Raw genomic sequence first — 16540 nt, 5'->3', positions numbered from 1 at the left:
AAAGGATGGCAACAAGACACAAGGTGTTAATTGAAAAAACTGTCATGAAGCCATCATCTAAGACTGCACATCTAAGGGGGCACAACCTCATGAAAATTGTCTCAGCACCTGTCCTGGTGACAGTTATACTGACCTTTCCATGTGTTAATTTTTAGTTTACACTTTGTAATTAAGATGTGTGGATCATTGAAACAAATTATTAATGTTAATCAGTAAGTCACCATACAAGAATGCAAAGAATTAAGTCTCCCCTTGTATACTAAATGAAGAGATTTCTTCCAGATTCTTGCTTTGATCATTAGACTCTTTTAAATAAGCAAACATTACTTAGTTGCTAAGCCACAGGCTGAAGTTCATTAGTGTGTTATCACAAATATTGGAAAAAGAGTACTAAACCAATATAAGATAGAGGACCTGTGCGTAGGCTGGAAGTAATGCAATAAATGTGACACCGGAACATTTTGAAAGAGGGTTCAGAGTGATTAAAACCATTTCTGTTTGCAAAACCCCACCCACTTAGCTAGAAAAAGTACCAGCTCGGAGTTGATCTGCTTTTTCTGCTACTGGTATCTTTAAGATTTTCTGGAATTTCAGCAGATCTGATAGTATTAAAAACAATTTTGTGCATATTCTGTATTTTAAATGTTGATGAGGTATTGAGGTAGGGTTTTTTTAGTCTAATGGTTATCTTTAGAATGTTTTAAAACGTGGATTGAAAGCCAGAATAACTTCTTATTTAAATATTCTGTTTGGGAGCCTAACCCAAAATCCTAACAAACCAGTTTTGAAGAAGTAGATATTGCAAGTCATTGAACTTCAGAAGACATTGTGGTCATTTGGAATTGTTTTATATTGAGTGTGCTATCCTAAGCAAGTGAAATAACAGTCCGTGCTTTTGTATTCTCCACAGATCTTCAGTACAGTGAGAGAAGAAGAGGAAGGAACAGAAGATATTTTTGAATATATTCCTCATCTTCTGAGAAAGTTCCCAACATCTGTTACAGACTGTATATACAAAGGAGATGGTTTTTGTGTAGAACCATGTGTAACAGGTGTTTACTGTCAATATCGTGCCACTTTACAGAGGACTGCACTCTCTAATTATATAACTGGTGCTTTACTAGAAGCAACTACATCATTAGGAGCAAGAAGTGGTCTTTTAAATATCTTTGGAGGATCAACTGGAAGAACTATGCTTAAAGGTAATGTACATCTATTTTTTAAATTTCTATCCACTTAAAGTGTAGGATGGGTTGCAAAATTATTAATACTATCTAGTATTCTGTAGTTTATATACTTTCTCATAAAGTTAAAAGGTAAAAAAGGTTTTATGTTTTCAAATATTTTCCTTTGCAGTCATTATGTGTCATAATGAATTGCTATCTTAGTTTAATAAAGTAAAAATGCAGCTAACTGAAAAAGAATCCTGTTACAAAACAAACACCTTTTCAGGTTTCCTTCTTGTTGGAAACTTTTCTGCCTGCATCCAAATTTAATGCCGAAGCTGTTGTTTTTAGGATGTTCCTATGTGTAGTGTTTCTCATTTACAAAGAGCTTCTGCTCTTGGGCTGATTTAGTTCAGAACTAGAGAAAGTGTATGCTCTGCTTGGTTATTATTGTTGTCATTATACAAGTAGCTGTCAGCATAGCACTGTGTTGTGAACCATGTACACTTCTTTATTGATTTATTGGTATTGGTCTTCTCTTGAGTCCATCATCTTTGTAGTATTAGATCACTTCAAATAACGTAGGTGTTGTCTATATATGGAAGGTGCCTGTTGGAAAATGGGTGTTGCATACTACACTTCCGTGCTGATCATCTTCATATGTAGTAATATCCTTAATGTGATTTAGTTTAGTCAGTTTTAGAAGTTAAACAAAGACTTCTTCATACAAATTCTATGCTTTAAAGTATGGTTTTATACAAAACAGTGCTTACATTATTGATTAATTTTTAATTTATGCCTGGAATATTTTGTAAGTTACTCAAACATTTTGAGATTTAGCATTGTCTGATAAACTATAACAAAAGGATGTAGTATCTCAGTCATACCAAGTGATGCATGTGGATACTATGGCTTGCCCATAATTTTACAGGAATAGGACAAAATCAGTGGAAAAACCACTGTGGTTCCTTAACTAACGCAGATACTGACTTCATTTTCAATAGACAGATAATGGTATAGTTTATGCTCATATATGGCTGTCTTCTTTTTATCCCAAAAAGTGGTCCTTTCTTGTTTTAATTAATTTCTCTCTAGGTGAATCAAAGGGAAGAGAGAGGCACTAAAATATTCTAAGAATAACAGGTACAGATGGCAAACTTGTAGCATGTGTATGAATTTCAGTAGTACCTTGAGCAACATTACTAAGCTTCACACATCGTCATTGTCTGTGAAAGACAGATATTTACAGTATAGTGCCCAGTTTTGGTAGGGTTTTCCATTTTATTTTGGTTGGTTTTTATTTGTTCTGGGGAGATGAGTGCTTTAGAAAAATAAACAGGGACATTCCTGCAAGAGCTCAGAAAGCAAAGCTGGAAGAACTGAGCCATGTGTTTCAGAACTGGGTTCTGAAACTGAAGCAGCAGCAATAGTTATTAGCTCAGGCTCACCGAGCTGCTGATACAGCTCCATCTTTTCATGGAGCCTGAGCTAGTGAGTGCACATGTCTCTGTGTACTCCATGTACCAGCACACTTTGCACTGGCTTGGGGGTATCTATGGTGACAATATTGCGTGGTGTATGCTGTTGGGTTCTGAGGCAAAAGATGTAAGGCATTTTTTAAAAAGCCGAGATTTTGAACTCAGTTTGCAATTCCACTGATAGCCTGTGTAGATAGTAAAAATTGGATGTACTATAGTGGTCTAGGCATGGTTTACTGTCCTGGTCTCTGGTGAGGAAGAGGTGTGCTTTAGGATATGGAAATTTTCTGGATGTGGAAGCTTTCATTTATATTGCAATGATGTATCTGAGAAATTATAGGAGTCCTCTCTAAAAACATTTATATGAAGTGTTACCTGGTGATGTGACCAAGTCATTAGCAAGGAACCCACTTGTATTCTGAATTCAGAGCTCTGGTCATCATTTATGGGTATGTAGTACCTTTTGAAAAATTGTTCTGTCTATACAGATTGAAAAGGTTATTTTCTTCTGTCCAGCATCCTCTGTATGTCTGGATTTAATTTCAATAAGCAAACCTTATCTAAACCTGAGAAATTTTAATTCACATCAATAGTTGTCATCAAATGCAATGGAGGATTTATCACAGGATACAGAATGTCATGGGAACACTTCACTCAGTAGTTGTTTGGAGGCATTGAAAAGGGAATTTATTGGTCTTTGTTGTGCTTTAATAGCTGCTATTTAACCCTGGTATGTAGCACCTTGCTGCTACTCATTCCCCTATAATGAGATGGGAAGAGAATCAGAAGGGTAACAGTGCAAAAATTCATTGAAAAATTCAGTTGAAGAGAGTTTAATAGATAAAGTAAAAGCTGTGTGTGCAAGCAAAGCAAAATAAATTCAATACCTGCAGTCAGCAGGGAGGTGTTTAGCCCTTTCCATGAAAGTAGGGCCCTGTCACATATAATGACTTCTTGAGAAGACAGGCACTATGACTCAAAATCGGCTCTCAACTAAAGAGTAAATATTACTGCACTTCACTTGGTTTTCAAGACAGTTACTAAAAAGCTTCCAAAGCAGAAGTAAATTTATTTAATAGAATAGTCTATAGTATGAAATCTTGAAAAGATCTCAAGGGCTGTGAATTTGTGTTTGGAGAACTGTTTCTGGACTAGACAGCATTCCACTACTTTCCTTTCAAAATGTTTTCAATTTTTGGAGACAAAGTTCAGCACTCTTTTGAAGAGAGTGTCAAAGAGCACATTACTTTAATGGGGAGTTGCCTTCATGATTCAAAAGGAGGCCTTCTCAAAAAATTATTACTCTTTTTATTTAGAGCTTTTATGTGAAATAAGCCCAGGAAATAGGGATCCTGCAAACAGCAAGTGCCTAAAACTGGGATAGCCTTCTGGGTTCATTCTCCCTAGTACCAAGCACTTTGTAAGTTCTTTGTGTTCAGTCCTTCAGGGGTTACTTGGTGACCTGAGCAATGAACCTTGCAATCCCAAGCAGTCCAACTCCAGGGAATACTTTCTAAGGTTTTGCTTGGTAGCTAAGGACCTTAAGTGCTCTGAGTCCCTAGGGCTAGGATGGTTTTGTGGGCAGATCAGCCAGTGTTGTTAGTTCCACAGAAAGCTTCCAAACATACCAGACCTTCTAAGCCAGAATTCCCAGTCACGTGGAGCTGAGACTGAGAGTTTTCAAAAACTCATGTAGGGCCTGCTGTGTAGGAGAGTCATGGCTCAGCCTGGAGCAGGGTGCCTGCAAGCCCTGCTCTCAGATGGCTCACAGAGCTGTCAGGCTCCCTGCTGAGGAGCTGCCCCTCTGGTCCCCCTAGCTCAGGAGCAGTCTGAGAGTGGACTCCCGGGAACCACAGATGCCTGAAGTTCCCACAGCTGTGAGGTCAGTGACATTCACATCCTTTTCAGCATCTTTGTTGCTACAGAGAACACAATTTTCACATATGAACACTGAAGACATTTAGCTGCACTGTTTTAATATTGCTGCATGTAACTCAAAGGTTTGGTTAGAAAAAATTTTAAGTGTGTCTTTCAATGAGATTTGGATTGAAGCCTTGTTTTTTGCATGTAGAAAGGAAATCCTGCTTCTCAGCCTGTTCTGTTTCTTACAAATTGATTGCTACAGAAGTTTGCTCATAGTTGTGAATGGGCCAGAACTTTCACTTTTTAGAATCATATTTGAAAGACCAGTCATTGTCAGAGTTCATATGGTGTTGATGTTTTTATGCAGAAAGTGAAAAAAAGTTGTGTCTTTCTTAAAGAAGGAATTAGAGTATGTGAAAATGTTTGTACTTTACATTTGATTGTTAGCATTTGAAAGAAACTTTTCCCCTTTTCCCCTCACTTCAATTTAATTCTGTTTGTAATCTAAGATAAAGGGAAGGAAAGTTAGAAAGAGGTGTCTGAAGATGAAGCAGACTGCAAACATTTTGTATCAGTATTCTTTTCACTCTAGCATCTTCTAAGATGGATGAGTCTCATGCCACTCTCTGTGATGTAGATCGGGCTACATCTTCCAGATAAAGTTCGACAGGACTTGTTAGGCAGACAATAGCAGCTTTTGACCAAGACCATAAAGAAACTAATTTGTCATAAATGTGGAGGCAGACTGCAGCGATCTTAAGAAAACCTGTTTCTTTCATCCCACAGAATTTAGTGATTACCCTTTTTTTGTAATCAGACTTCACCATCTGCAAGACTGGCCTGCTTACAGGTGCCCCAGTCTCTGTGGCTTTTCCCACTGCTATTTCTTGCACCCTTTGCACAAAGTGTATTGTTACAATATTGGGAAAATTCCAGGATCCCTGAAGTTGGAGCAGTTTTCTGATAGCAATATGTCAGAGTCATGGGTGATAACAAGCTTGATATATATAGATTTAGAAAGGCCAGCATAATTTAGCTAGTGGGGTGTGTGTGTGGGTGTGTGTGTGGGTGTGTGTGTGTGTGGGTGTGTGTGTGCCCAAAGGCCAAGACCATCTAGAATGAGGCATAAAGCCAAACAAGCTGAAATTAAGACCTGGAAAGATTAAACGTGTTTTAGGCTGACAGTCTGTGGTAAGATGCTTCAGGCAATGCACTATAGATGTGGAAATCAGATACTGGAGACAAGTCGTTCTGTAGGTAGATAGTGTGTCCTGAGGCAAGGGTGTGAGTCAGGAAACAAGGATTTCATGCCTGATGTGCTGCCTCCAGGATGTAGGTCAAGAAGAGCAGGAGCAAGTGCAGGTCATCTGGTTAGGAACAGAGAGAAGAGTGACATGGCAGGAAGCACAGATGAAGGCTGAGACATCAGGAAGGAGGTGAAAGATTTTGGAGGACAGCTGTAAGTCTAGGGACACGTGGGACCATCTGGAGATGACTACAATGGATGTCCCTGCAAACTGGCAGAAGGGAAAGATCACTGAGGTCAGTCTCCTGGACCTGCCACCCTCTGGCCAGGGCTGATTGCAGCCAAATTGGTCACACTATGGGTAGTGGGAGAAAGACTTAACAAGTCCTTGTTGTCCTTGACAACATTAATTTAACAAAATCTTCCCTTAATTCAATATGTTTAATATATTATAGACACAAATATTTAAATACTGCCAGCATAGCTTGTCTTGTCCTTGCAGTCCTCTTTCCAGGATCAGTAAGGCATAGTACTGCAAGATACACATAATTGAAATAGGCAGATTGAAGTTAACCAGTGTAAGTAATCTTATTAAAAGAATTTAAAATATTTTCATCTATAAAATTGCACCTTTGGCTGTAATAGGTATCATACTTCAGGTACATGTCTGTATAGGTCTGGATGTCCTAACCTGTGTACAGGGCTAAGCCATTAAGAAGCAGAACTGAGTTTCAGCTGATTTTATATAGATTTTGGTTCCAGTAATACTGTGTGACAGTTTTGGTGCACTGTTGATCCTTTAACCTGTGTATCTGAGTCTCAGCTTATGGCAATATTTTTGTTGAGGGTCTATAGCTGTTAATTCCACCACAAGAAAATAAAAATAGTTCAAATACATAGAATGAATCTGTGTTGTTAAAGGTTTGTTGTGAGTAAGGTAATAAAGATCTTGCTGATGTCTGTGGATGAAGGCTGAGAGAGCAGAAGTTTGTGCAAGGTGATGTTAGTTTTAAAATAAAATTTATTATTTTTTTATGATGACTATTCTTCAGAAGAAAATGAAATGGGATTCTGAGTGCGGATAGTTAATTCCTGAACTGCTTATTATTGTTTATTATTTCAAAGGTCTGAACATTCGTTTGAATGGACCTTGTAAAAGTAGTGTCCATGGGAACTTTTGAAAAGTAGAATGGAACTTTCTCAGTATGTTTATGTTAGCATGTCAATCATGAGCAGAAAAACCCAAGGACTCAAGCAACAAGATGACTCAAAAGTCATCTCTTATATCTTTGGTTTTAGGAAACAAAGTAGAGAGAAAATCAAGTTTTGTAGGATGATCCTGTTTTATTTCTTTCCAGACACAATTTTTTTTGATAAATTCTAGGAAATACTGTACAGTTTACTTAGCATATCAAAGATTCTAGTTTTGTTATTTGGGTTTTCAGATATTTGCTTTTATAACTAGTGAAAAATACTTTAGTATTGATCCTATAATGATGAGAAATGTTTCATTTGATGGTTCATTTTGTACATTTGTAGTGAGATATAATTAATAAAATTTATATTTGGAAATAAAATTGATTTTAAAGTTTTCTATTGCATCTCCTTGGGCATCCTTATGTGATCATATTTAACATAAATTTTTTGAAAGTCTAAGTGTCCTAGTTTCCAGCTAGAAGTTGGAAACAACACTAAATTGTAATTCTTCCAATTAAGAAAGAATATGTCTGTGTTGTCAATGAAAAAATAATGGTGTTCTGGCCAGGTCCCATGGTTGTTCCTTCTGTAGAGATTTTTCAGACAAGACGTATATTCACCGTATAAACAAAGTGTCTCTGAGTGTACTGCTCGCATTCCAGTTCTGCACAGACCTCTCTCAGACTTCCTGGGGAAATGGAGAAAGCTTTCTTGTGGCAGCATATTGGTTTTCTTTCTTGTGTACTCTAGCAAATTTCATAACTAACTTTTCAGTGATGTAGTCCTGCTGCTTGTAAAAGTGGTGTAAACTCTGTGTAGACAAGGAAGGGTAAGGTTAGAATGAAGAAGTGCTAGAAGTGCCAGAGCCAGGTACTGACTATGGTTTCAACTTACTCTCCCAACATAGATGCAATCTGAGGGCTATGCTGTCTTTTTAATTCCTCCTCTTGTAATTTCTTCATGGTTAATCACATTCTGGAAAACTCAGGGAGGTTTTCCTCTACTTTGCCTCTCAAATAAACTTTTTTGGATGGTTGCCTAAGTCATAGCCCTATGTCCCATTAAAGCTAATGCTAGTGCCTTCTACTAGAGTTGTTAGTGCAGGGAGCATAATAACTGTAAAGGTAGGGAATTTGCTAATAAAGAAACCCACATTGTGGTTTTTGTAATGCTTCAGACGAAGTTTCCTAAAACAAAAGTAATTCCATTTATTACTTTTGGCCTGTTTAAACAACATTGATATAAATATAACTTGTACAAAAACCTGAGTGTACGGTAACTTATTTCTTGATATATTTAAAGACAAAAATCCAGAAGAATTAAAATCACTTTTGTTTATAATGCTGCTGTCAAAATCAAATGCTTTTAGTCTTAGCAGGATGTATGCTCATCCTTAATTTCTAAACTTCCTTCCATTTGAATCCTAGTGTTTCAGCTTTTATCTGGGGAGGTGGGAAACCTGACCTTTCCGTGAGCCAGCCAAATGCATGTCTTCTTCATGGCTTACACAAGGCATGTCAGTTATGCATTTTGCCACAGTTTGTAGCTTTAAACTGAGCAGCTGTTGCCTGACTGTTAGTTTGGACAAGTGCAGCGTGGAGACTTGTTGTGGAAGTACCTGCTCTTCTGGCATTTCAGGAGGAATCTAAGATTCAATGGAAGGCACATTTGCTGGTAAGATTTGCCTTTCTGTGGCTTGTAGTACCCAGTTCTGATTACATACAGGGAGTTAGTGTTAGTTTTATTTCCAGAGAAGTAAATTGCATAACGATTTTCTAATCTTACGTTAGATCTGTAAATGGCTGCATTTAATAATAGTACTGTAAGGGCACGAAACTGTTTCTAGGTGGAAAATGAAGTAAGGATTTAATATAAGCAATATGAAATAATGTTCTAACTGTTGTAATATTACTGTTGTAATATTTTGTATTTCAGCTTGTTTGAAATGGAATGCAATATTTTGAGTAATTTAGACAAATTGCTTTGCATTTATTTGGTTTACATTGCAGCTATTTTGATATTAAATTATGTTGTGGAACATTCCTTTGTTTCTTATTCCACACAAAGCAAGTGTCTGTTACAAAATTGCTGGACAAAATATGAATTTCAGTATTTTAAAAAGTACTAGAACAAAGTAAGTATATTTTTCCTAAGTATATAAATTATTCAAATGTTACAACTTAGTAACATGTTTTTGAATGTTGCTGCTTTTTTCTTTAGTGAGCTTTTCTTCTTGGATCTCATTGTACAAGTTTATAACTTGCTACAGTTTTTGTTTCATGGTTGCTTAAGGAAGTTTCCTTTTTTCTACCTTTCTGAATGACATGTGTGCATAGCAGCATGTAAAAGCAATGTTTTGCTCCTAACTGGTCATAAGGAAACACCTCTATTTGCATGGCTTTTTAAAGTGGCATCTGTAACTTGAATGGAGGTTCATAATATTTTACTCTGTGAAAGGAATGTCTTTTATGTGCTTAACTCTCCCGTTTCCCTAATCTGGCTGTTAGCTAAAGGCTATGACAAACATTCACCATTCAAAGTGATAGCACCCCATTGCAGTAGGAAGGTTGTCTTGGTTGTCAACACTGTTATTCTCACCTCAGTGATTTAAGCAGCACAGAAAAAAAGCACCAATTTTTCTTTGGGCATAATTGGTTTAACTTTTATTTAAGAGGATTCATATTGACATAGTTTTCAAATGGTTAAGTATTTGCTTTTGAAATACTAGTTATGTACATAAAATGTTGCTACATATTTTAGTAATTCTGAAATAAGTAATTTGCCAGGAAGATTTTTCAAGCACAAATTGAAAATGTTTCAATGCAAGAGTAGAAGAACTAGAATACAATGCTAGAAGTACTTTTAATTTTTCTTGAGCTTAATTGTAATGGCTTTGCACAACTCTACACTAATTGCATATTTTTGTCTACATTTCTCATGGTCTTAGTGAGACAGATTTCAAGCACACTTTCAGCTTTCTTTGTAAGTGTTGAGATCTAGCAAACAGGTAGATCTGATGCTGTTGCATTAGGTCTCCTTGCCCCCGTTCATGGGCTGGAGTGGTGTCTTCTGAGAGCATTTTTCTTTGAGGGTGAGAAAGAATTCTCAGTCTGGAAAATGTCAAATGTCTTTTACTATGTTACTGTTAACTTTAGAGAAGATTCGATCTGGAGTTGTTCACCTGTATTTGCTTGTTCAAATTTAAATTACAAAGCTCAGCAGAGAAACACAGCAAAATGGTCTTGTGGAGGACTAGGAGATGGACTAGATGATCCTTGTAGTCCTTTCCATCTCAGCATGTTCTGTGATTCTGTGGAAAAATTGCTTTAACATGGATATTTCCTTTCAAAAGTGTAACTTATTCTAAAAATTATTATACAATTTTTTTCAAATAAATTCCTTTTCTTATGAGTTTCTAGAAGTTTCAAGTTGGAATTCAGAAGAATTCAGATTTGAAACATCATTAATCTTTGGGACTTTATTCTGAAAATAGCTATATCTAAAAAGAAAGCTTTTGCCATATTTGCTGTGGAGGGGTAGTTCTGTTCTTATGTTGGCACGGGCACTTGACTGATAAAATGTAATTAACATTTTAGGAGCTTATTTGTGGTATCACAATTTAAAGCACCATGAAATAGTTTTGTTATTATTTAAGCTGAAATGACTTAAATTTGAAAAAAAAATCTTAGAAGTAGAATTTTCTTCTTTCTAGGTTTTAGCTATTCATAATATGCAGTTCTGCAATTGCCGTGAAGTAGAAGGAATCAAATTAAATTCATGTCTACCTCATAGCTATAGTATTTGTGGATATAAAACCTCCTAATAGCTACTAACAAACCTTTTAAATATGGATTGAGCACAAAAAAGAAGAGATGCTGCTTCAGGTACTGCTTGAAGGTTGTGGTAGGATTTGCATACAAGGTCAGTCTTTGGGAGAAGACTTCAGGTATTTTTTATAATAATATACAGAATGAATTTCTCTAAAAAAGACATCATGGAAAAATGTAAATATATTTTGAATTCTTGTTTGCAAAGATAAAACTAAAACGGTGTCAGTAACTAGGATTTCTGTTTGCTTCCAAAACCCCAAAATACTATACTTTCTTTTGTTCAAGAGAAAAAAAACAAACTGACAGATCCTTCAAAAACCAAAACTTTTTTTTGAACATCAAATATTGGAAAATATTTCAGAAATCTTGAGCAGGAAGAAAAGGTTTAGTGATTGCATGGATGCTGGTACATTGAATTTGAAGGCAGGAGGGTAGTAACAGCATGTTGTTTGGGAAAGTAAGAAAGCTCATAGAATTACAAAGCCTGATGTCAATGGAGACATTTAGCTGGTCTGACATCTTTCTAACTTGTCTCTGTTTTAAGCTCAGCAGTTGAAAGACAACTGTGCTACTGTACAGCTTTCTGAAGAAGCCTGAGACCTACCATCCATCCACATGCCCAGCTTCCACAGTGGTCATTGACACTCCAAGATAAAGAATGATGCCATTTTTGGTTTGAGTTTGTCTGTCATCAAGGACCAACCATTTGTTCTTGTTATGCATTTTTTCTGCTGGATTTAATTATTTTAAATCTGATTTATTTCCCTTGTTGAAAGGTGCTTAAATATCTACTACAGTTAAGTTTCCTCTCAATTTCACTTTATTGAACTGAAGTTATGCATTTCTGATCTAAATCTCTTTCTCTGGGCCTCACTATTCAAGCCTGTATTAATTTTATAGCTCTCTTTACATACTCTGTAGTTTGCCTGTGTCTTTAAAAAATGCAGAAAAGATAACTGTGTATTATTGGTATCATCCTTGATCTGTGCTGGGGGACCTGTTTTTGCCAGCCTCACCTCCTAGAAATTCATAGACAAAAATTAGTTTTAGAGTCCCATCTTATTCCTTCAGAGCCGTTAACTTTAGGAAAGCAAAACTCCTTTTCATACACAGGATTTGCAGTTCATATGACAAGAATATTTCCTATTTCCAATAGATCTATCATGTGTACAATAACCTGACTACTTGCTTTTCTGTTGAAGTCAGGTAAAATGCTTAACTGCCTTGGAATAGTCCTGGAATAATTTGAGTTGGAAGAGACTGTGCTGGTCTTAAAGACACATGTGCTTTATTTTCCTAGTTGTTTTATTTTCTTGCTACATAAACAATATTATTGTTGACTCTAACTCCATTTAAAGCCTTAACTGAAATGCAGGTAGCAATAGCACCACAGGGAAGGAAGTATTAATTTTTGCTATATACTTTTATGGAAAGAATGAATTGCATTTGAGGTCTTCAGGTTAAGGGAGATTTCTTAAAATCTGAGGAAGGTACTAGTTTCAAGTTCGTTTTCAGATGGTAAAATCACTAGCTTTCAAAGTTTTCCTGTTAGGAAAGGACTACAAACACCCTTTCTAGTATAATCTGCTAAAGCTTAATGACAAAGACACAATTCATTAAGGAGTCTTGTGACTGTTTAGCACAGCTTTTATGTAGTAAGTGTATTAATCCTGTGAAAGCCACATGTAATAAATACTTACTTTTTTTTTACAAGATAGCTGGTTTCAACAGTATAATATATATAACTATACTCTGAACACAATCTTGTATAAATGTATCTTTATTAATTTACCTTATGTTGCCTGAATGGCATAAACTAAGCAAAAACAATTATAGAAAATAGTTACTTATATAGCTGCTTGTAGCAGGGCTTAGTCTAAGGACAGCTATAGCAATCTGCTAGCGAAGTTGTAAAAAAGCTTGCAAAGATACATAAGTACTTAGAGCATTTATATTTGAGGTAGGAAGAAGTAAGTAATATTGAAGCAAGTCATAGATGTTGAGATTGTTTAGATCTCTATTATGAAGTTAAAGTTGATTTAATATTTTGTGTAGTCTATTGTTTTACTTCTTTTGGCTCAGACATGTGCCTGCCCTGTTCTCTGCTGTCTTCTGTATTCCACTAATCCCTCTCTGGCTTAAACTCCTGCGTCGTAGAACAGATTTCAGTTCTAAATCTTAATCACACAAGCTCCTCAACTCTGTAATTTAAAAACATATGAAAGAAAGAATCAAAATATTTTCAGCTTTGACTTTTTGGCAATTCTTGTTATTGCGATGACTTTTTTTTTATTAAGCTACATAATATTTTTGCTGTCTCAGTAGTGCAGATTCTTTCTTGGACTTCAGAGTTTTATTAAGCATATCAGCATTTCCACTGGTATCTCACCTGGCCATGTCTGTACTGCCTGGCAGTCATGGCTCTCTGAAGTGGTGAGGTAGCCCACAGTGCCATTGGTCCTTTAGTCCTTGATATAGCCACTGAATATATGTGACTGTGCATTTGATGTGTTCTGTATGTCTGTAGAAGGACCATGATTATGTTGACCTGAGTTTTGCTGTGTATTTCTCTTTTGGGCTTTAAAATGCCTCTCAGCATCCTTTGAGTTGTGCTTCTGGCACAGCCTTTGTGATTCCAGAAACCTTGCTAAGAATAGCTGACTAGTAGCAATACTTTCTTAAAAGAAAAACTGGCATGGTATAATACTTATATAACATCATGAACGTGACTTACTATGATGGGAAGTTGTGAATTCACGTTAATCCTTTATAAAAATAGCATATAAATTTTCCTTAGCTTCCCATCAACTTCCTCTTTAGAAAAATCATCTTGTTAAGGATGCATGCTGTTACAATGATTTCAAAAATTTTCTGGTAATTGGCATAATTAGATGCTTGCATTGAAAGACAGCTTTCAAAATCACCTTTTAAAATTTGGAAATTCCATTCTAAAGTAAGGAATATCTTCTTTCATGTAATTCTGCAAACTTAATACAGAATACTTTCTTTCACTCAGTAAGTTTAGCAATGGCAGTTGGACTTATCCAGGTATTGAACTACACTGGAAACTTGCATTGAAATTGCAAATAAGGAAAAAATGTGAGACTAAGAAGATTGCTGCTATTCTAGGCAGAAAGATTGGTTTTACTCTTCCTGAATTATGAGAGAAAGTAGTTTACGAAAGAAAACAGCTGAATTACTTCGTTTCTGAAAAAAGAAAAAAAACAACAGTGTGGCAATAATTTTACTTTATTCCTCTGTAGTTACATACTTTCCATTTTTAGGCTTATTTCCTCAGTTGTATTTTAATCCTACAGAAAAAATGCTAATTTGACATATTGCACATTTACAATACATATTCACCAATGAGCTTGAGGAAAGACTGTGTCTGAGGAAGAGAAAAAGAACATAAACTAATCCATGCTAAAATAAACAATAAACATGTTATAGGAAAGCCATCTGTGTTTTGCCTGCGTGGATCCCTTTGCATTTTGTGCATTGTACTTGCTGTCCATGGAGCACTTTCCAGGTGAATTTGACTAACTGCATTGGCAGACTCCTCTGGAGGTTCCCACAGCTTTTATCTGCTGTGTGTCTCCATCTGCTTGTTTCTTTGATATTGCAGAATCTATGTGGAAGAAACATCTTATGATACTACAATTTTTTCTCCCTTCCATTAAAGTCTGTTAAGGAACATAGCTTTTGTCCTGGGGGCACTCAACCCAGGATATAAGTATCCATATATAGGTATAGATATCCCATATATAGATATAGATAGCATATCCATATACAGCCCATAATATTGTATTTCTCAGAAATAGCTATTAATACCAGCTTTGAAGATAGTCCACTTTTAGTTCCAAACACAGGGGAATAAAAGTAAATAATATGTAGAATACAGTGGTCCCAAATAGTCTAGTTGGTAGTGACCTACATATTATCTAGTCCAACTGCAATAGCTAGCCTTAATTCTTTTAAACTAAAAATTAAAAGATTATGCTTGTTTTTATCGAGAAATACACGTGAGGATTACAGCAAAGACATCAGCTGTGATTTTGCCTCTGTGTTTCTGTGCAGTGTAAACAGGACACAGACCAAATGGTGTTTTATAGGCAGACACCTAAGGAGGAGTAGCACAGCTCTGGCTGTGTTGGGGTAGAGCAGGGATAGCTGCCCACTGTGCCAGTGTTCTGCAGGACATGCCAGAAGAGCCAGGGATTTGCTGCACAGCATTCCCAGGTCATCATCATTTAATGGCAAATTCATTTTCACATCTTCAACATCTCCCTCTCTTTTTGACCAGTTTCAGTGAATACTTTTTTAGTATGTCTTAAAATACTTTAAAGCCATTTCTTTAATAATGAAGTGTGAGTGCTGAATGGTTGTGAATTATGGATATTAGCTTTGCTCTTCACCCTGTTATGCAATCCATCAATTTATTTCCAGTTCATAATTTTTCTCTATTTTTAGCATCTTTTTCAATTAGTGTCCTTGGTTCACTCATTTATTCTTGTGTGAGAGAATATTTTCATTTTTTACTCTACACTGTGAATTTTGAACTAGGAGATATAATTACTACAGTATTTTTTTAGCAACATAGAACTCACTGTTCTTATTAACTCTTTGTTAAGTGTCTTTATAAATTATAGTACTGTCTTTAACAGTATTTTGAAAGGCCATATTGTTCTTTTTAGGTTCTTCCTGCGGTACACTGCTGATGCAAAACTATTATCACAATAGTTTTGTGGTGTTCCATAGCAGATTTTTGACTGATGCCTTAATAAGTCATGCAGTTTTCTCTGGTGTGTCTTAGGGCGTTTCTATGTGGATGTTTTTGTTTAAATACAGGTATATTCCTGGATTTTGTTTTTGTTAGAAATCTAAAAACCTTGGATATCAAATTAAATTATAGCTGCTACAATAAATCTCCTATTCACAGAATGTTCTCATCATCAGGGAATATTCAGTACACACAGTAGAGTCAGTAATCAAATCCTCACCAAAACTAAGTGGCGAAGGTGTGGATTCTGTAGAGGTTGTATTTATATTATTCAAAGTGTAATATAAAATAAGTGAAAAATGTTGCTTAGCAGATTATACAAAGGTATTTTGTACACAGGTGCACAAATAACAGTATCTGCTGTTAGTGGTTCTGTTCTCTATCCATTCTCTGTGAAATAGTTATGTAGAGGACAGGTCTCAAGCAAACTAGTGTTAGGAACAGATTCTGTTTAGGTAACTGCAGAAAGCAAGGCAGAATGATGAAAACTCTGAGCTGATTGAACATTTTCCAAGTGTATTCCATTCCTTTAAAATTCTTTCACTGCTAAGCTTCAGGGCTTAAATTGGGAACATGTAATCAAGTGTTGTTTTTACTGGATGTGGCTTGGATTAATTTTGTTCCAATAATCAGTAAGAATAATAACCAAAACACTTATGCAGCAGATTTGCCTGCCCTTTGGTCTGTGTGGAAAATCTGGTAGTGTGTCTCATGCACCTGATTGTCTTTCGTTTGAAGATTTAAAAGGCAAGAAAAAGGAGTCTTAAATATTGTATACTTATCAGATCTTACTTAATTCTCATGTTATTATTTGATATAATTATACTTAAAGTTAAGTTCTCAGATTGGCATTGTTCATCTTATACACTAACACAAGTGGCAGTTTTGGTATTTGTTTCCTTTCATACGACACTGAAGCCATAGGAAACATTCTTACTATTTTTACCTTGAAGGACTATATTTAATGATTGTTTCCTTAA

The 16540-nt window shown here is 35.9% G+C and overlaps 1 protein-coding gene across 3 annotated transcripts in view; it reads left to right on the top strand.

Moving 5' to 3' along the window:
- PLCE1 (phospholipase C epsilon 1) overlaps window positions 1-16540 on the top strand; it is a 136680-nt gene that overhangs the window by 61278 nt on the left and 58862 nt on the right. For all 3 annotated transcript variants that reach the window (XM_079312910.1, XM_079312911.1, XM_079312912.1), the window contains one exon: window positions 911-1202. In XM_079312910.1, the coding sequence (XP_079169036.1) occupies window positions 911-1202 (292 nt within the window). The remainder of the gene's footprint in view (window positions 1-910; window positions 1203-16540) is intronic.

The sequence above is a fragment of the Erithacus rubecula genome, assembly GCF_903797595.1.
Source record: "Erithacus rubecula genome assembly, chromosome: 9".
Taxonomy (NCBI): domain Eukaryota; kingdom Metazoa; phylum Chordata; class Aves; order Passeriformes; family Muscicapidae; genus Erithacus; species Erithacus rubecula.
This window is presented reverse-complemented; position numbering and strand designations above follow the sequence as displayed.